The sequence below is a fragment of the Leucopleurus acutus genome (assembly GCF_964270905.1).
Source record: "Leucopleurus acutus genome assembly, chromosome: 21".
Taxonomy (NCBI): domain Eukaryota; kingdom Metazoa; phylum Chordata; class Mammalia; order Artiodactyla; family Delphinidae; genus Leucopleurus; species Leucopleurus acutus.
This window is the reverse complement of record NC_139163.1, coordinates 33,333,779-33,355,236: the sequence shown is the minus strand read 5'-3', so window position 1 is coordinate 33,355,236 and position 21,458 is coordinate 33,333,779. Positions and strand designations below refer to the sequence as shown.

The 21,458-nt window shown below is 41.4% G+C and overlaps 2 protein-coding genes across 8 annotated transcripts in view; one reads left to right on the top strand and one right to left on the bottom strand.

Annotated features, from left to right (window-relative positions):
* Positions 1-1,080, bottom strand: part of HOOK3 (hook microtubule tethering protein 3) — a 104,345-nt gene extending 103,265 nt beyond the window's left edge. For both annotated transcript variants that reach the window (XR_014327086.1, XM_082863888.1), the window contains exon 1: positions 820-1,080. Coding sequence is in view for 1 of the 2 variants with exons in the window: in XM_082863888.1 (XP_082720014.1) it covers positions 820-876 (57 nt within the window). In the remaining variant the exon portion in view is untranslated. The remainder of the gene's footprint in view (positions 1-819) is intronic.
* A 160-nt stretch (positions 1,081-1,240) lies between these two features.
* Positions 1,241-21,458, top strand: part of RNF170 (ring finger protein 170) — a 29,954-nt gene continuing 9,736 nt past the window's right edge. The window contains exons 1-6 of one of the 6 annotated variants that reach the window (XM_082864008.1): positions 1,285-1,398; positions 4,609-4,738; positions 6,822-6,891; positions 15,973-16,051; positions 17,707-17,815; positions 21,365-21,438. In XM_082864008.1, coding sequence (XP_082720134.1) covers positions 17,746-17,815; positions 21,365-21,438 — 144 coding nt within the window. In that variant the 5' untranslated portion in view covers positions 1,285-1,398; positions 4,609-4,738; positions 6,822-6,891; positions 15,973-16,051; positions 17,707-17,745. Of the gene's footprint in view, positions 1,399-4,608; positions 4,739-6,819; positions 6,966-15,972; positions 16,052-17,706; positions 17,816-21,364; positions 21,439-21,458 lie in introns of those variants that run through there. The other 5 variants (XM_082864007.1, XM_082864006.1, XM_082864011.1 and 2 more) reach the window with 5 other exon arrangements.

The following is a 21,458-nucleotide window of genomic DNA, read 5'->3' as shown; positions in this document are numbered from 1 at the left end:
AAATGCTGTAGTCACCTCCCTAAATAGATTAGTGCTGCATTCTAAAAGTGGTATTTAACGTTTTAGCAATGAGTAAAACGAAAGCTCCCCAAAGAAGCACCAGGTTTATCCTGTAGATACACACACAGGCACAACCCTGGAACTGACACCGCACTTAGGGAAACACACAAGCTTGGGTTTTACGTCCACCTGTACAAGAGGCTGCTAAAGGCACGACTGTTGGCATTAGAACGGAACACATATTTACATGCACATGTGAGAATCTTAGTAAGCATTTGATAATTTAAAATTAGAATGGCATAACGTTGCCCCCCAAATGTCGAGTCCCACTACACCTTCCAGACTTATTTCCACCTCGAACACCTTCCCTAGGCACCTCCACGCCGCTCACTTTCTCCTCTCCTATCGCGGAGGCCGGGCTGCGGGTCCTTCTCCTACCCTCCGCCCTCCCGGCAAGCCCTCTCCCCCCGCGCCCCGCGCCGCTCGCCCTCCAGGGCTGCGCTGTCCCGGCGAGCGGGACAACAAAGGCGGCAGCGTCGGGCCGGGGTCTCGGGTGCCCCCCCCCGGCCCCCGGAGGCGCGGGAGCCGCCTGGTGACAGCGCCGCCCGCACCCGTCCTCGGCCTCCGCCCGGCCCCGCGGGCCCCGCGAGTTTCCCTCAGACCCGGCCGGGCCTCCCGCCGTGGACTCAGCCCGCACCGGCGTCCCGGCCCCCGCCCCGGGCCCCGGATGTGACGGCACCGGCGCCCTCGGCGCCCGCCCGGGGAGATCCCAGGACGGCGGCCTGGGGGAGGGGGCCTCCGGACCGCGTCGCCACCTACCCAAGTGAGGAGGCTCTCGCACAGCTCCACCCGCTCCAGGGACTCCACGTTGAACATCTTCCCGCCCGGGCTCGCGGCCGCCCTGCTTCGCCAGGAAGCCCGCGGCTCGGCCCAGGGCTGCGTCCGAGGGTCGGCCTGCCCGTCCTCCGCCCGGCCGCCGACTCCGTCCGGAGCTGGCAGTGGCACCCGCGGCGTCACCGGCGCGGCGCCCCTCCTCCTCCGGCCCGTCGGGACCGCGCGGCACCGCGCGCGCGCCCGCCCGCCCGCCCCGCCCGCGGACCTGCAGCCCCGCAGCCCCGCAGCCCCGCTCCCGCCGAGACCCCAGCCCGGCCCGAGCCGCAGCAGCCCAGCACTGCGCACGGCCGCGCCCGCCGCCCGCTGCGTGTCGCCCCCGCGCGCTCCCCGCCGGCTGGTCCCCGCCGCGCCCTCACGGAAGCGCGGCAGTGCGCGTGCGCCGTGCCCGCGCGCCCGGCCCGGAGGAGGCAGCCAGTGGTCGCCCGCGAGGGTGGCGGGCAGCCCCGGAAACAATCTGTGCCCTCGGTCACCGGGAGCTGGCGAGGTGTCCTCCACGGTGCAGAGGTACGCGCGGCCGAGCGCCGGCGGGGCCCCGGCCTGGGCGGGACGGCGGGGCGCCTTCCGCGGGGAGCCGGGCGGCCCCGGGCGCCGGCGCTGTGAGGCCGACGTGGCGGGCTCGGGTCGCCGAGGGCAGCCCGCCGCTCCTGCTCGGGCCGCGCGGACCTTGCAGCCCCGGAAGGCGGGGGTGGGTGTGCGGCGCCGGCCAGCCCGGGGGACCGCGACGGTTCCCGGGGCCTGTCCTTCCTTCCGCAGTGGCCAGGGGACCGGCCTCGAGCTGCCCCCGTTCCAGTGGGTGAACCTCTGCAGGGTTACCGATGAATCGTTAGGCGATACAGCATGTGCAGAAAAGTGCACACAACGGACATGCCTAGAGAGTAATTAGTAATAAAACAGGCAGGTAAAAACAAAGAGAACTGCCCGTACCTCAGGAGTTCCTCCAGCACCTCATGTTCCTTTCTGAGCATCGTTCCCTCCCTAGACTGACTTTTATGATGTTCACTTTCTTGCTTTTCCTTATCTCTTTACCACCTACGTATGCATGCCTAAACAACACAGTTTTTCTTTGCTGTTGTTGAGCTTCAGTCAGTGGAATCACTGTGTTATTTTATAGCTTTGCATTCATAGTAAGTTTGTGTAGATCCATAGGTAATTTTCAGTGCTGTCTAGTACTCCACTGTATGAATATAACAGTATATCCATGCTACTGTTGATGGGCATTTTGCTGTTCCAGTTTGGAGCTAAGAACAATGCTATAAGATTCATACCCCTAGAGACTAGTACCAACGTGTAAGTTTCTTTAGCGATATGCCTTGGAGTCCTGGGATTGTTGAGTTATAGGTTGTGCGTCACTTTACCAGATGATGCCAAACTTTTATGTGGGGTGCAACAAAGTTAACTTACCGGGACACACCTTTCTGTGGTTTGCAGTTCCTGGAGCCCCCTTTCCCTGTTAAGACTAGGTTTTGTCATTGAGCTATCAGAACTGCCAAGACAGCACTGAGTTTTTCATGATGCTTTTCAGAGTCCCAGTTAACAGATTTTTCATTGTGTGAATGTAGAAGATCTTACCAGAAGTCTTTCAGTGGTCTTTTAAACATTATTCCCTACACCAAGGGCAGAGAAACCTTTAGAAGTGATAAAATGTACCTCACCTGCCTTTGTTTGGTGCCTCTGGACCTTTGTCAAACCAGAGTTTCTACATTCCAAGCTAGGTTATCTCTGTAAGGATCCCTGGCACTTTAAGTGAACATTACCCTTGTTAGACATGTAAAGTCATCAAGTCAGCCTGATGCCCGTGTAACCTGTCTTTGGATGTGGAGCCTTGTTGGAAGGCCTGTAATGGGTGAGCACCTTCACGCCAGCTGCTCTGGTTTTTAGGACTTTGACACAGTTGACCTCAGCCTCCCTTCTCAGGTTTGATGGCTCACCCACAATGCATTTGTGCATGATGTGCAGTGTTCTTGAGATTTCATTCCGTAGCTCCAGTTACCCTCCATGAAGGAAATTATATTAAAAACGTCTTGAATGTGTGTAATTGTCTGCAGAAGCCATGTGGCCATCATGTTTTTACATGAGTTTGGGTAAAAAGACATGGAGTTTCTCCTTTGAAGTTACGGAATTTCCTATATTTCCCTTATTTGTATGTGTTGTTTTGATTCATTTTTCCTGAAAGCTTTGGAAAAGACCAAAGAGAGGTGAGTGGCACTTGTCTTAGCTGTCTCCTTACTCCAGTTAGTTGGAGGCTAATTCTCATCTACAGCTGTTTATCACATTCAAGTAAATAGGGGAGTGTCCTTCACCGTAGTGTGCCAAGTTTATTCAGTTTCCCAGGGAATACATACTTAGAGCTTAGATCAAAGCGAGCTTGAGATGCTACTTAGTGTAGCTGTAAGGAAGGCATGGCCACGTCTTATCATGGTTCTGCAGATTCCTTGAGGGTTGTTAATAATAGTAATCAAAATATTATAGCTTCCGTTAATTGAGAGCCTGTATGATGTACCAAGCAATATGTAAGTGCTCTACCTTTATTATCATGAACTCCACAAAACTAGAGTGGTTTTGTGTTTTTTTTTGCCAAAAAAAGTGGTTGCTTGATATAGTTCAAGTTAATTTTATGTATTTTACACATGAGGAAGCTGAGACCCAGATTTTGCACAAGTACACAGTTGTCTAACTGCAAAGCTTATGCTTCTTCAATGTATTAAGCTACTCAGTAAGACTTAGCCAGCTAAGCAATAACAAAGCCAGTGCTGGAAATCACTCCCCCTTCTCTCAATTATCAACTTTTCTATCAATTATCAACACCGTTTCCAAGATCTATGGTGTTTTGTTTCTGTAAATCTCAAATAGTTAACAACAGAGTACTACTAACTTGTTTTCATTTGATAGGACCCTATGAAATAGATTAGATGCCATGTTTTATAAATTTAATAACCTTGCTTTGGGGTTTCAAGCGAGCAGCATTTAGTGCAAGGCCCCTGCAACATGTAAAATCCCCTGTGCGCTGCTCAGTGGGGTAAGAGGTAGCCAGCGCAGGCGCCTCCCTGTGCCAGTCACCGAGGTCTGCAGAGGGCACCATCAGGAAACTGGGAGGGTCTAGGGTGCTCTGTAAGAATGGTACTGGGGAGAGACGTCTTAAATCTTTGAGCACTGAAGTCTAATTTTCATCTCTGAAGGAAGGAAGCAGACACTGGCTTCTATTTTTATTGCTAAAGTAATACGTTCTTGAAAAGAATTCAGACTATAGAACTGTATCCTGGGAAAGGTGAGGATCTGGCTCTCCCAGGCCTGCTCCCCACTTGTAACCATTTTAACCTTTGGTTATTTAGCTTTCCTGCCTTTTTTTTTTTTCAATTCCAGAAAGCTCTGAATCAGAGAAATGTAGTGGTGGAGGGAACTTAAGAAATCTTCAGATCCAGCTTTCATATTTTGCAGAAAATGAGGGGTCCTAAGAGATTAAGCGGGGTCCCAGTTGTGGTAGCAGAATTGGAGGTAAACTCCGGGGCCTGCATGCCATGCAGCGGGGCTTGGGCTTGCGCTGAGAGCTTGTGCCCTTGGTCCAAATCAGCAGCATTGATTTGTTCCAGATGAGCAGAGGTTGGAGGACTGAAGTTCAGGTTGACATTGGAATTCATTTTCAAGATTGGGGTATAAGGTCAACTCCTCAAGTAGAAAATTTTATTTCTTTTTATTGTTTATCCCCTGTATTCTTAGATTGGCTTCTTTCCAAACTGAGGTGGTGGCATAATACCTCATTTTTGAGCCAGCAGCACCTGCAGTTCCTTTTTGGACTCCCGTGATAAGAAAAACTACTGGCGGAAGTTAACTACTGAAGCCCCGACAGGTTGGTCAGACACCATTAGTAATTATCCATGTGAGGGCTGGGATTTCCACGTGGCAGGGAAGTGCAGCTGACCTTTCTGTTCCTCTCTGAGACTTACCAGCAGTCTCCTCCCTTCCTACCCTCTCTCAGCCTTCAGTGTCCTTCAGTTCTTCAGTGTCCTTCAATTCTAGTGTCCTTCAGTGACACTAGAATTTGTGGCAATAAAAAGTAACTCTTCATTTCAACAACTTTGGGAACTTTTGCTATAAAGTGATGCAAATAACATTACATGGTCCTGCAATACTTAAAGTATCCTGGATCTCTGAGCTCTTGGATATGTGAATGAAGCAGCGTCTGAAGGGTGTAATTGGTAGAAGTATGTCTTTATACAGTAGAATATATATATATAATTTTGATTATTTTATTTTTTATTGAACTATAGTTGATTTACAATATTGTGTTTCAGGTGTACAGCAAAGTGATTCAGTGATATAAGTGTATATATATATATATATATATATATATATATATATATATATATAAAATGTATAGAGTAGAATTTAGTCACATGATCACTGATTACACTTGGAAGGACATAGAAACAAATGTAACCCATTAAAAAAAGAAATAGTACAAAGTAGTGAACTCCCTAAATGTACAGCTAGGAGAAAATCCTCCGAACTGGATTCAGTAATTGGAGGCTGGGACTCTCCACACAGGATAACATTTTGCTGATCTCTGAGCAGATGCAAGGAGTTCTCACTGACAGGACTCCTGACAGCCACAGCATCTTCAATTTAAAAAGAGGAAACCTGACAACATAAAAATCTAGGTTGACTACATGGCCCACCCCAAGATTACTTGAGGCTTTTTTCTTCAGTTTCATTTGGCAGTTCATTTGACTCTTCTTTTGAATAAGATACTGAGGTTAGAGCTCCTTCTCTGAGTTTCTGGTGTGTGCTTTCATGAAGGATACTTGAAACCTGTCATTAGAAAGTTCCTGATACATCAGGCCATTACCGTGTGTAAAGCTGATGAAAGCCACCTTTGATCTGTTTGTTTGCTTAAGTTTCTTCCATGAGAGGTAATTTTCTTACTAGCAGCCAGTTCAGGTTCTTTTCAAAGGTGTTAGACTTTCACACTCAAAGTTTCCTTTTAACAGAAACTTACCTGATTAATGATGATATTGAATAAAACTGTTTTCAGTGCAGGACATTACATAAATACAGGTTAATTATGATTAGTCATGCATATTTAATTGAATTTTATTGCCTTTATTTCCCTTTAGGTGTCTTACAAGATTTTAAGTAACTTTAGTGTTTGCCATCAGAAAAAAGTAGGAATAACCTGTGATATTTGGACTCTGATGTGGTTGGACCATCTCCCCTCATATCTATAGAAATTGGGTATTACCATTTTCCTCTAGTTTAGTGTATGGGAGGGAGAGTTTCATATCCTCCCTTTTCTCTTCATAAGGAAATGCAGCCTCAGGGTGATTCCATATTCCAGGCAGTTCCCAGAATTCTGAACCATAAACTGAGCTTAGTTCCAAGTGAGGCTAATTGTTTTCCAAGCAACAGAATTTTCATTAATTCAAGTAGTCTCAGTATAGCTATAAATGTTCTATAGCCTCCATGTCTTTTACTTTTCAAATTACTAACACCATAGGTAAGGTAAGTCACTCCTATTTAAACATATATTTATTAGGTCCTTCTGTGTACAGGGCAGTATACCAGGTAATACAGGAATATTTACAGAAGAAGACAATATATTTCCTTCCGTATCCGTACATGGTACATTCCATGACGCACATTCAGTGCCATGAGGGAGAAGAGGGATGTGATCTATGTGGAGAATTTATTTGGTATTCAGGAATAAGAAAAGAGCAATTGGGCATGAGAAATGTCTTTTCTTCTTTAATGATTTTAAAGAACTCATTAATGGGGCATTCCCCACTGGAGATGTACTTAATGCAACCTACCTCAAGTGGGTGCTACAAAAAAATACATATATCAGAAGTCAGCTACATTTATATCGTTTTTATTAATATATTTCATTTTCACTGTGTCGTTTTTAATTTTCATCTTATCTCTTTTTCTTTTAGACCTGGAATGGCCAAATATCAAGGTGAAGTTCACAGTTTGAAACTGGATGATGATTCAGTCATAGAAGGAGTAAGTGACCAAGTACTTGTGGCAGTTGTGGTCAGTTTCGCTTTGATTGCTACCCTGGTATATGCACTTTTCAGGTGAGACTAAAGGACAAAAGAACTTAAATAATATGTATTTCCAAGGGCCACTGACTTTCTGACTGCTTCTAGTAATGTTTAATACTTAATATTAAAAGCAAGGAATAAAGCTGATTCACTTTGTTATAAAGCAGAAACTAACCAAAAAAAAAAAAAAAAGCAAGTAATGAGTTCAGTGATTGTGTGTATTTACTAAGGTATTTTATTTTCCACTAGGCTCTAAATGCTACTGTGTATTTTTCCCGTTATCAACTGTCTAGTCAAAAAAATGTAGATTTATCACCCATATTTTGAATAAAATGTTAATATTTTCTGTTGGAGTATCACAGTTTTAAAATGTAATTTTCATAATTGAATTCATCAACTTATAGGTGATATAATAGGTACAAATATATTTTCAGTGTTTAAATGAAAAAAACTGGGACAAAAAAATCTTGGACAGTATGGAGGGATTAAGATTAGAATTAAAATTGCTGTTATGTAGGATTAAGTGAATTAATAAATGTGAAACACTTAGAACATAGGGTTGTTGAGAGGATTAAAGGAGTTAAAATATTTTTTTTTAATTACTGTTATAGAATCAGGAATACTATTTAAAGGTCTTAGATGTCTATGTACCAATAAACAGAGATAGGGTAATAAAGTAGAAATTTAAGTATTAACACATGGAGATAAATAAAATTTTGTATATATTGTTGAAAACAGAAATGACAAAAGTATAAAGTAGAAAAGAGATTACAGTAATTCCAAAAAGTACAGATCTGTTAGTTTCTTATAAAAATTATAGAAAGTATTATTAAACAGAATATGAGCATTCTCTTTTACCTCTGCATGGTTAGTTTCTTATTAGGGTGACATTATCTTGATTTCAGTAGAGTATTTTACACGGTACCTGGTGATGCCCTTGTGGACATAGTGGGGAAATGATGACCAGATGACAGCAGATTTAAGTGACTTTATAACTGGTTGACAGATCATTTCCAGGAGTGCTGACTAATGTTTTCGTGTAAGCCAAAAAAGAAGGACACTGGATTGTTGCAGGGCTCTGCTTCTGAGCCTGTTCTTCTCATTTCTGTTAGCAACTGGGATGAAGAAGACAAAAGAAGCATGTTTGTTAAATTGTCAGTTGGGATGGATAGCTAATGTATTGGTACAACAGAATCAAGATTTAAAAATGGGTCATCCCGTACATCTGTGGTCAGCTGGTTTTTGACAATGGTGCCAAGACCTTTCAGTGGGGAAAGATTTCAACAAATGATGTTGAGACAACTGGATAGCCACATGCAAAAGAATAAAGTTGGACCCATACTACATCATATGCAAAAATTAACTCAAAATGGATCAAAGATTTAAATGTAAGGGCAAAATTATAAAACTCTTATAAGAAAACATAGGAGTAAATCATGAAGATTCTTAGATATGATGCCAAAAGCATGATCAACAAAAGAAAGAATAGACAAATTGGAATTCATCAAAAGTAACAACTTTTTTTGCTTCAAAGAACTTCATCAAGACAGTGAAAAGTCATTTCACTGAATGGGAGAAAACATTTCAAGTCATATATCTGATCAGGCCCTTATATCTGAATATGTAGAGAACCCAAAACTCAATAATAAAAAGATGAGTAACCCAATTAAAAAAATGGGCGAAGGACCAGAATAGACATTCCTCCAGAGATATACAAATGGCGCATAAGTATGTGAATAGATGCCTGACATTCTTAGTCATTCAGGGAAATGCAAATCAAAACCACAGTGAGATACAGCTTCATACCCACTGGGATGGCTAGGTCCAAAAAGTCAAATAATAACAATTGTTGAGGATATGGAGAAATTGGAACCCTCATACACTACTGGTAGGGGAGTTAAAATGGTGCAGCCACTTTGGAAAACTATCGGTTCCTCAAATGAGTAAACATAGTGTTACCATATATGCTAGCAATTTTATTCCTAAGTATATATACCCATGAGAAATGAAAGCATATCTCCACATAAGAACTTGTACAGGAATGTTTACAGCAGGATTATTCATAATAGCCAAAAGGTGGAAATAGATGAATGGCTCCATCAATAGATGAATGGGTAAACAAAGGGTGGTATATCCATGCAATGGAATATTATTCAGCTTTAAAAAGGAATGACATACTGATGCACACATGCTACCTTATGGAGGAAACTTGAAAACATTGTGCTAAGTGAAATAAGCCAGACACAAAAGGCCATATACTTGAGTCTGTTCTTATGTCCACAATCGGAAAATCCATAGAGATAGAAAGTAGATTAGTGGTTGTGTAGAACTGGAGTTGGAGATATGGGGGCAATAACTAAAGGGTACAGGGTTCTTTTTGAGGTGATGAAAATGTTCTAAAATTGACGGTGGTGATTAATTACACCTCAATCAAGCTGTTTTAAAAATGGGTCATGACTAGGCAAATACCAAAAAAAAAAAATCTGCTCTTTACCTATTAAGAATGGGATGCAGATATGAATTTATTGTCATTTGAAAGTATCCATGATAAATTGTTGAGTGAGAATTAAGTAAAAGGCACATGACAAAACCATAGGTCAAGTAGCCCATTTTGTTTAAAAAAAGTATTTTTATAAAATTAATTTTATTTAAAAATATTTTTCTTTTCCTTTATTTGTTTTTCTAATGTCTCTACTATGGATAATTATTACTTGTAAATGAAATATTCTTCCTCACAGACTGTAGTGATGTGAAGCCGAAAATAAAAGTTTCTATTAATAAGGCAATTGTATGTTGTAGATGGCAAAAACTTAACAGCATCAAGGTGTATTAATCAGAATAATCAGATAAAGGTCACATATAGATTATATTCAGTTTGGGTCAAGAATTTTAAATTGGAAAACATTCAGGGGAGGTTATCAAAATGGGTAAAGCTATGGAAACAAATCATATAAAAATGCCTGAAAGAACTGGGGCTATCCAGCTTAGGGGAAAAGACTGTAGGATGCAAAAGCTTTAAATACGATGAGAGCTTGTTTTGTTGAAGAAGAATTAGGTTAATTCTGTGTAGCTTCATGGAGAGAACTAGGGTGTAAAGGACAAAACCTACAGATTTTTCCTTCTTATGTAGTGAAGGACCCAGTTCTTCCCTACCATTTCTCTCCTGTGTCTCCTTTATATTTACACAGAACTCTTCACTTCTGGTCACCAAATGTGTGTGGGCTTTTCCCCTCCAGGCAATTCTCCATGACACCAGCTGGGTGTCCCACAATTTAACTCAGTTCTGATACTGTCTGCCTGGAGATGGTGTCAGCTCCACAGGTTAAGGGCTCAGTCCCACAAGCCTGCTCGCCACCACACTTCATATGCCAACGGCAAGTAGTCGGTCCCCAAGTCACCCCCAGCTTCTGTCTGATTTCTGTCCCCAGGTTATCCACAAGAAATCGGAGGTTCTCGTGACCCCCTCCTCAGGTTTGATTAATTTGCTAGAGCAGGTCTCAGAACTCAGGGAAGCAGTTAGGTTTACCAGTTTATTAAAGGGTGTGATAAAGGGATACAGATGCACAGCCAGATGAAGAGATGCATAGGGCGAGGTCCAGGGGGTCCTGAGCGCAGGAGCCTCTGTCCCCGTGGAGTTGGGGTGCGCCACCTTCCTGGTGTGGACGTGTTCACCCACCTGAAGCTCTCCGGACTGCACTGCTGGGATCTCATGGAGGCTCCCTCACATAGGCGTCATCGATTATTCACTCTGTTTCTGGCCCCTCCTCTCTCTGGAGAATTGGGGCAGGGGTGGCGGATGCTGAACGTTCCAAGCTTCTAATCAGGACTTTGTCCTTCCGGGGAGCAGCCCTCATCCAGGAGCCCACCCAGAGTCACCTCATTAGAGCAAAAGACACTCCTGTCACCCAGGAATTTACAAGGCCTTCAGGAACTCTGTGTGAGGGGCCAGGTCAAAGACCAAATCTTAGAATACAAGGTACTCCTAGTACTCTTATCACTTAGGAACTTGCAAGTGTTTCTGGAGCTCTGTGCCAGGAACCAGGGGCAGAGACCAATATCTATTAATACATATTTTCTATTATCTCATACCGGGCCAATAGGTGGAGCTAAATGATGAGATTTTGGCTTAACCTAAGATACAACTTTTCAAATGATATAAGGTGCTCCCCATTACGTGGATGTTGTCTTGAATCTGTCATATGATTGGATGGGAGGTCAGTTTAAGTTGCTGTCCAGCTGTTCAGATTCAAATTCAGTTGGCAATTGTCATCCTGCTACTTTAGCTGAAGTATTCAATTAATGAGTTAGGGGAGGGGTAACATGCGTACTAGAAGATTCAAACAAAGGAACTTTTTGTCTCTTTTCTGTAATTTCTTTGATGTCTGTAGTCATTATAATTCATCCTTTGTTTCTATTGTGGTAACATATCCATAACATAAAAGTTATCACTTTAAGTGTACAATTCATTGGCATTAAGAACATTCACAATGTTGTGTAACCATCACCACTGTTTATTTCCAGAACTTTCTCATCATCCGAAACAGAAACTCTACCAGTTAAATAATAACTCCTTATTTCTCCTCCCCCTGCTCCTGGTAACCTTCATTCCACCTTCTGCCTCAAGAAATTAGGCTATTCTAGGTACCTCATAAAGTAGAATTAGACCGTGTTTGTCCATTTGTGTCTGGCTTATTTCATTTAGCATTCTGGCATTTTCATTTAGTAATGCATGCAAGGTTCATCCATGCTGTATCATCTACCAGAATTTCATTCCTTTTTATGGCTGAATAATATTCCATTGTATGACGAAATTGAGCTATTTGTAATGAGGTGGATAGACCTAGAGTCTGTCATACAGAGTGAAGTAAGTCAGAAAGAGAAAGACAAATACTGTATGCTAACACATATATATGGAATTTAAGAAAAAAAAATGTCATGAAGAACCTAGGGGTAAGACACAGACCTACTAGAGAATGGACTTGAGGATATGGGGAGGGGGAAGGGTAAGCTGTGACAAAGCGAGAGAGAGGCATGGACATATATACACTACCAAATGTAAGGTAGACAGCTTGTGGGAAGCAGCCACATAGCACAGGGAGATCAGCTCCGTGCTCTGTGACCGCCTGGAGGGGTGGGATAGGGAGGGTGGGAGGGAGGGAGACGCAAGAGGGAAGAGATATGGGAACATATGTGTATGTATAACTGATTCACTTTGTTATAAAGCAGAAACTAACACACCATTTTAAAGCAATTATACCCCAATAAAGATGTAAAAATATATATATATTCCATTGTATGTATATACCACGTTTTGTTTATTCATCTGTTGATGGATATTTAGGTTGTTCCCACCTTTTGGCTATTTTGAATGGTGCTCTGTGAACGTTGGAGTACAAGAATCTGAGTCCTTGCTTTCAACTGGAATTGCATGATCATGTGGTAATTCTGTGTGTAACTTTTTGAGGAACCTTCAGTCTGTTTTTCACAGCAGCTGCTCTGTTTTACATTCCACCAGCAATGCACAATGGTTCTAATTTCTCTACATCCTGGCCAACAGTTGCTACTTTGTGTTTTTTTGATAGTCATCCTACTGGGTGTGAAGGGGTATCACACTGTGGTTTTCATTTGCATTTCATTGATGACTAATGATGTTGAACATCATTTCATGTGCTTATTGGCCATCTGTATGACTTCTTTAGAGAAATGTCTATTCAAGTCCTTCGTGCATATTCGAAATAGGTTGTTTGCTTTTTTGTATTTGAGTTATTTCTATATTCTATCTTAATCACCTATCAAATATATGATTTATAAATATTTTATTTCATTCTGTTGGTTGTCTTTTTATAATCTTGATAGTGTCCTTTGATGCACAGAATTTTTAAATTTTGATGAAGTCCAATTTATCTATTTTTTCATTTGTTGCCTGTGTTTTGGTGTCATGGTTAAGAAATCATTGCCAAATCCAAGGTCACAGAGATTTCCCTCTGTGTTTTTTTCTAAGATTTTTATAGTTGTAGCTCTTAAGTTTAGGTCTTCTATCCATTTTAAGTTAATTTTTGTATATGGTATGAGGTAAGGGTCCGACTTCATTATATTTGCATATGGATATCCAGTTTTTCCCGCACCATTTGTTGAAAAGACTGTCCTTACTCCACGGAAGGGTCTTGGCATCCTTGTCAAAAACCAATTGACCAGGGACTTCCCTGGTGCGCAGTGGTTGGGACTCTGTGCTCCCGATGCAGGGGGCCTGGGTTCGCTCCCTGGTCAGGGAACTAGATCCCACATGCATGCCGCAACTGGGAGTTTGCATGCCATAACTAAGGACCCTGCCTGCCGCAACCAAGACCTGGTGCAGCCAAATAAATAAGTAAATAAATATTTAAAAAAAAACAATTGACCATATATGTGAAAGTTTATTTCTGTTCTCTATGGTCTGTTCCATTGGTTTTATACGTTTGTCCTTATTACCAGCACCACATTGTTTATACTATAACTTTGTGGCAAGTTTTGAAATCAGGAAGTGTCTTACAACTTTGTTCTTCTCTTTCAAGATTATCTTGGCTATTTGGAGTCCCTTGAGATACCATATAAATTTTAGGATGGGTTTTTCTATTTCTGCAAAGAGTGCTGTTGGGATTTTGATAGGGGTTGCACTGAATCTGAAGATAGATCACTTTGGATAGTATTGACATCCTAACTATGTTGTCTTCCAATCTATGAACATGGGATGTCTTTCCATTTATTTGTGTCTTCTTTAATATCTTTCAGCAATGTTTTGTAGTTATAATTAATTTCTTTTTAAATCTTTTCTTTTTGGTCTTCCTTCTTAAGCCATTAATAATAGCTGCCATGTGTTGACATACCAAAAGCCAGTCAAAAGGGTCTGGTAGACAGGTTAACCTATGAACCACATGCTTGCATATTTGTAAACTTTGATTCAAACTTCCTTTCCTGACCCACGCTTTGGGTATCATTGCTTTCCTCATATCAGAGGTTCCTGGCTCTTTTCCAGGGCTACATATAACTTAACTGGTTTGACAGTTTTGGTTTCTCTTTTCAGAGAACTTAGAAGGACCATAAATCGTTGATAAATACACTAACAACACATGTACTTCTGTTTCATAGCAGAGCCACTGTTTTCCTTGGCATCTCACTTTAGACCTGCTTAGTGTCAAATGCCATCATTTTCTCATAGCTAAGGTGATCATATTGTTAAAGAACAAAAATTAAACCAAGTAAATTTGAAGATCTAATTGGCTTTACTAAGCTATTCATGAATCAGGCAGCACCCCATCCAGCAAGTAGAGAGATATTTCCAGGAGTTGTATGAAATAGGTTTTTATAGGCAGAAGGAGGGTGGGGCAAGGAAGTTATTAGCAAAAGAAAAGTTAGGATTATTTCAGGCCAAGACTTCTTCTTCTGGGGGAAGGAAATGGCAGGGGTCTTATCATGCAGGCTACCTTCTTGGTACTGACCAGGAAACCCCAGATTGACCAATTCAGATCGCATTCTTGGGGAAGGTGGGAGCTGCAGTTGGGCCAGGTGTGAAGTCTCGGTTTGGTGTCATAGGCTTTAGCACAGGTGATGCCATTTGAGGCCTGAGGTTTTCTCTATAACGGTATGTTCCTGATCTTCTAATCTAGCTTTCAATCTATCTTGATTAGATTTCTAGATTTTTGGTTCTGTACTCAAAGTTGCCAGTCACAATTAGCTACCTGAGCTACAGGCCATGTTTAGCATCTTGGGCTGTTTGTTCTTGTTCTTTGGCTATACTTTGACTTTTCTAATATTCTACTATCAGATTTAAGAACTTTATATCTTCTCTTTTATGGAAAGAGACCAAAAGAAAGACCTTCCAGTCACATGGTTTACATCAATCCTCAGAAAACCATGACTGTTTTTTTCCAGTGAAAAGGGAATGGTTTTTCATTGTCAAAGAGCTGAGAATTTCCAGTTAGCTGGGTGTTTCCTGGTGTGTAAATAGGCTGGTTCCTGGGCTGTTCCTTGATAGATTGTTTTTCCCATAGAGTAGCTTTCTTTCACTGATTCATTTATTCAGTCATAAGAACGTAACATTTTAAAATAAATAATCCACCAAAATTTAAGTGTTTAAACAGAATTCAAGTAGTTTCTTTACATTTATGTTGAGCTTCTGATTAGATATTTGACATTAAATTGTTTTTATGTCGTCTCTGAACTAATGGTTATATTTTTTCGGCTTTCTTTTCTAAAATTTAAATTTTTTACTAAAAATTAAATAACCCTGGGATGGATTTCCTTAATTTTCCTTATCCCATTAGAATATTGATTTAGAATTCTTATTGCTCTGCTATATTGGGTCAGCTAGAGAGTAAAGGCTCTTCTATAGATTAATAACACCGACACTGAGTAGACTTAAAATATTGCTGTTAAAGAGATTTAGGTTTAGAAAAAACTTCTATAGCCAAATGAAACTAAACTGATTCAGATGTAAATCTTCACCCCTGACCCTACCAACCTAACCACTGCTTCTAGTTTTCAGTCCTCACTTCACGCATCCCATCCTTTTATATGGACCTCTAACTTCCTGCCTTTGATTCTTCATTTTAATTGTTAATGTTAAGAGATTAGTGGTATCATAGGTTTGGGCTTTTCTACATTATACATTTTAGGTTTTGTTTTTCTCTGTCCCTCTTACCTCATAGGTGAAGAGTTGGGAGAAGGACCTAATTAGATATGGAAAGGTGTTCAAATACATAATAATACAAGAAATCTTACAAAAGAAATAAACGTGTTATATTATATGTAAGTCTGAAATTACATTCAATCCCCAAGGTACTAGGCCTCTGGATTTCATCATTTGCCAGTTAAACCTGAAATGAGCCGATAATCAGTGATCTCAGAATAGCCTAGAATGTTCAGTCCTACAGTTGGAGTACAGTTGTAGGCCATCATTTACATTTCTTATGTTGCTAGTAGTCTAGGTCAAAAATTAGACCCATAAGGAAAATGGATTCATCTAACAATATTTTACATTAAAACCGTATTATAATTTATTCAGCAGAAATGCACATCAAAACATTCACCCAGAAAACCAAGAGCTAGTACGGGTGCTTCGGGAACAACTTCAAACAGAACAGGTACCGTTGTGATATAAATCTGTGCATTTGTATGAGGAGTAGATGTTATCACTCCCCTTGCATAAGAAATTGCGATGATATATCAATAAATTCCTTTTTGGAAGCATGTGCTTCTTTCCTGCTTGGAGTTACCTTTATTATTCTATTGATTGTACATTTTCAGATTAAGCAAATGACTAGTCTTAATCTAATTAAGATGTTTTCATGAATTTAGTTTTAACTTGCTTTAAAAGACAACAGTTTTCCTATTATTTACTTGTGAGGAAATAATTACTGTCTAATTGGCTTTAATGAAATGTAGTGGAAAAACTACTCTTTCTAAAATATATTCCCGGGCTTCCCTGGTGGTGCAGTGGTTAGGAATCCGCCTGCCAACACGGGGGACACGGGTTCGAGCCCTGGTCCAGGAGGATCCCACATGCCGCGGAGCAACTAAGCCCATGTGCCACAACTACTGAGCCTGCGCCCTAGAGCCTGCGAGCCACAACTACTGAAGCCCGCGCACCTAGAGCCCGTGCTCCGCAACAAGAGAAGCCACCGCAATGAGAAGCCCGTGCACCGCAATGAAGAGTAGCCCCCGCTCGCAGCAACTAAAGAAAGCCCACGCGCAGCAACGAAGACCCAATGCAGCCAAAAATAAATAAATAGATTTTAAAAAATAAATAAATAAAGTATATTCCCCTAAGACCTTCAAAGAAATGACTATAAGGGATGGCTTTTTTTCTTTTCTTTTTCTTCAGCGATCAAAGTTGTTAAAACTACTTAGGCAAAGAAGAAAACTTTTCTCCTCTGCCTCTTCTTTGCTTTTAACCATATGGATTCCCTAAGAACCAGAAATGTAATATATTTTATGAAAGCTGGATTAAGTAGGACATTGTATACCTTCATGCTGAGATACCTAATATCAAAAAAAAAATTAAAAATTGATTGTCTACCCACCAGTCAAATTTTAATTCCAAAGAGGGTTTTTATGATTTATCCATTCACCAAATATTTATTGAACATCTACCATATGTCAGACATTGTTCTGGGCATTGAGAATTCATTTGTGAACTAAACAGACAAGAATTCTTGCTTCATAGAACTTAAATTCACTGATGCAAAAATGGTTTAAGCATATTAGTGGTACTGTGTTCCAGAGCTCTTATTATCAATAATTCATGCGGGCCTGGTGTTTTATAATTTACAAAGTGATTTCACATACAACTATCTCATAATCTTCAGACATGTAACGACTATCAGGAATGTATGAATGAAACAGATGTTAAAAATAGAAGAAAGCTAACACCTGGGGAGTAGTTTGACATTTCTTATTGTTCAGCTAATGAATGCATGAGCTCAGCCTGTGTTACCCAGAATAACTTACTCTTTCTAACAGAGTAACTCCTGAGTTAATCGGCTTTTTATCTTTAGATATATCTTTTTATCTTTATCTTTAGACTGTGTTCAGGAAGGAAGGTAGAGACCATGCAGTTTAGGCAGAACAACACTGGAGCCTCATAAGTTTCTCAAACTTGTAAGACCTTAACTAGTGCACATCTAAAATTTGAGGATTACACAGTCCTGACTGTATTGTTAAGTATCTTTTAGCATGAAGGTGAATTTTGGAAAGACTGTGTGTGTCGTGTCTCAATATGCACTTGTCTTCTCACCAGGATGCACCTGCTGCTGCCCGACAGCAGTTCTACACTGACATGTACTGTCCGATCTGTTTACATCAAGCTTCTCTCCCTGTTGAAACAAACTGTGGACATCTCTTTTGTGGTAAGCAAACAATGCTGTTCTTGGTAAAAGTGACTGTTTAGACCAAGACCCGTGTGTGTGCACAAGCCGGATTCCTGATTTTCTCTCTGTCACGTTTTGTATTTTGTGAGTGGGGCAGATTGCTTCTGAGATCCTGCTCTTGTTGTCAGCCACTTTTATTTAGTGTCCGTAGTTCAAAGATTAAAAAGACTAGTTATTCAACCCCCCAATAAACAGAAATGTGTTTCTTTGAATAGTGAGTTAAGGATATCTGTACCGTGAGGGAGTCACTGAATTCCTCATTTTCATCGCTTTCTGGTGGTTTCATTTTTTACTCCTCCTCCCCAAGGCAGCAGGGTTCTTCTCCCAAGGACCTTGCCCGAGACCTTCCCTTGGCTCTGCCACCTCTTTTTCACTCTGAGTCGGTGCAGAAGTTCTTACCTCTCTTCCTCCGGGACTTCCAGAGGCTTGGGAACCCTAGAACACGTAGAGGGACGAGAAGGGACGTTGATGTCGCACTAACTTAGTGTCAGGAAGGGGTGCTGTCCACCCCTGGGCATCTCCTGACCTTCCAGGAAGAGTCACAGAGAGTGATGGGACATACCGCATAGCCACTGCTGGCTGTGGTCACGTGAGATTGGCAGGAGTCGGTTATTATGGGCCTGCTGTGTGCTGGACGCAACATACTCCATCTCATCCCAGCTCACAGGTGAGGAACCCCGAGGCTCAGCAGTGCTAAGAAATTTTACAAACGGCAGCCCAGCTGCAGACGGACAGAGCTAGGTTTTAAACCCGGGTCTGACTTCACAGCCTGTGCGCAGTTCTGTTGGGCTGGCCAAAAAGTTCGTTCGGGGTTTCCCATAAGATGTTACCAAAAACCCAAACGAATTTTTTGGCCAACCCAATACTATGAATGGTGGTTTATACAACTACTCTCTCCTTAAGGTTTATCTCATCATTAGACCTATTTTTTATTGGTAGTATTTCTTTCCCTTCGAACAGCTGTATGCAAGATAGGGTGCTAGTTGCTCCCAAACTACTGATTTAACATGCAGCACACAGTGATTTGTACTTTGCTTTCTCCCCTTTGTATCGTTTGTCTAAGAGTCAGAGTTCCAAGGTATACAGTGTTACTGTTCATGCTGTTGGGGGTGAAAGAAAGTATCTGGAATCCATTCCATGCTATGCAGGGTTTTCTATACCTTGTGCCCATTTAGTCAGCACTGACCAATCCCATCATTGCCTCATCCATGAATTTCAACCTCTTCCCTCAGGTTTTTGTCTAAGTAACTAACAAACTACAAAGCACTACTTCAGTGTCTATCCTTGATTATCTGTTGGAAGTGCTAGTGAGCAGCCAAATAATGGAAGATCAGGTGCTGGGGTAGGGGATTAAATGGCCATCAGAGAAAGCAGACGTTGCCCCTCAAACCTCTGGCCGACGTTCCTTATCGATTGTGGGCTTGCTCTGGGTCTGGCTGTGCCTCGGCCGTCCGCTAGCACAGCACCCGAGGCAGGGGTTGGGAATCAGTGAGGTCTGGCAGGCTGGGCGAAGTCTGTTTGCCAGCCCAGGCTTAGGTGATGCACTGTGTGGATAACCCGGTCAGTTGAAAGATGGCTGTGCTGTGCTCTTGGTTTTACCTCTGGGTCTGGGGTAATAGGGTAGATTCCTTCCGATATCCCGCTCTTCTTGTCGGGACACTTTTATTTACTGTCTGTAGCTTCAAAGGTTAAAAAAAAAACAAACTAGTTATTCAGCTTCTTAATAAATAGAAATGTGTTTCTTTTAACAGTAGTTCAAGGATACTGATACCATGTATATGAAGAGCATTTCAGCTTAGCTCCATGTGTGGAACTACAGTTCTGTTCCTTTACAGCAAGTCAAGAATAACAGCAGCAACAGACTTCACCTAACTTGCATTTGTAACCCACATTACTTTATGTACTTCCCCGGCAGTCTTATGAGGTCTTATTCTCATTTTACAAATAGACAGATCTAGAGAGATTGTGCCCCGGATTCAAGTCATTGAGTCATCTCTCCCGCCATCCTAGTTAAGGGAAGGCATCAGGCACATCACAGCAGATGTGTATGAACTGAAGTGTTTGATTTGCTGGACCATAGTTTTCCAGTGCAGGCAAGTGGCCACTACATAATTTGCAAACCAAGGACACCTATACTCCAATCTGTGGAAAAAGTTATGGAATTAAATAAATTAACATATGTCAAAACACAGTGGACTTTTGGGTGAAGAGGTAGTAGATAAATCTAAGGCATCATTACAGATGGTAATAATACTAACATATTTATGATCAGTTTTGCTTTCATATGGTTTCTGTATGAAATTAGACTGCTCAAAGTATTTAGTAAATATTATCAAATTAACACAGCACCCTGAGAGCAGGAAAAGATATCAGATACAGATGGTTTAGCTTTTTAAACTTGTCTTTAAATCATCGAACCAGTTTTTCCCCACAGTCACTAATGGTCAGGTTGGGCAGCCTTGGCTTCAGCCAGTGGCCTGCTCACCAGTGGCCTCGTGTACCATTATTTCTGCCTCTGGGATTTGTTCCTGCCATCGCAAAACCCAGAGTGTCCTCGCTCCTGTCTTCTGCCTGTCTAATCTTACCACCCCTACAAAGTTGGGTTCAAATTCTGTACACCTTTTGTACTGAAATTTAATATTACACACTTCAAGATGTAACTACCTTCTGAGTCATGTAAGTATGTTACCTTGGTCCCCTCAATTTGATTGAAGGAGCCAGGAAGCAGTTAGTTCAGATTCACAGTGGAACCTGGATGATCCGAGAAATGGGGGCCTGCAGAGAAGAAACTGAATTGGCTCCTTAAACATCAGCCAGTATTTAAAAATACTCCTTCTTCATTTGTTACTGGTCTGAACTTTAGTGCCTATACACTTAGTGCACCTACCACCACTTTTTAAGGTCTGTAAATCCTCTCTCTAGGCTGTGTTTACCTGTTTCACTGCTCATCAATGCCTTCAAGCAGAAAAATCAAATCCATCCAGTACAAAAGTTGATTCAGTTACTTAACTGGATTATGAACTTTGTTAGGGCAGGAAGCGTGAAATCTTTGTATCCTTTGGCTCCTTTGTGCATACTACCTAATTACTATTATTGACACTTAAGTGACTTGGTTTTCTAAACTTTTAAAAAAATGGAAGTTGTGTTTCTGTAACATATATATCGAATTTGCAACAGAAAATTTATAGTGTGATTTGTTGGTTGTCATATGTACAGTAATGTTCAATTACTGTTTTATTTATTCACATAGGAAATGCAGTATTTTCTATTAAGCCTCATAGCATTGAAGCAGTTAATGCATGCTTGCTTTTGATTGTAAAAATGCTTGTATCTTAACAGGTAGTTTAAATTAAAATATTTTTCAGTGGCTGGGAATTGTTGTTAGATTTGAATTTGCCTTAAGACTTGGTTGGATAAAGTAAAAAACATTTTAAAATAGGTGATGCTGTTAAAATATTTCAAATATATGAAACTTTCCCAGGATATATGGACTTAACAACATCAATATTAATGTTTTCTTCCCATTAGGTACCTGCATTGTGGCGTACTGGCGATACGGTTCATGGCTTGGGGCAATCAGTTGTCCAATCTGTAGACAAACGGTAATGTTTGTGCCCAGAAA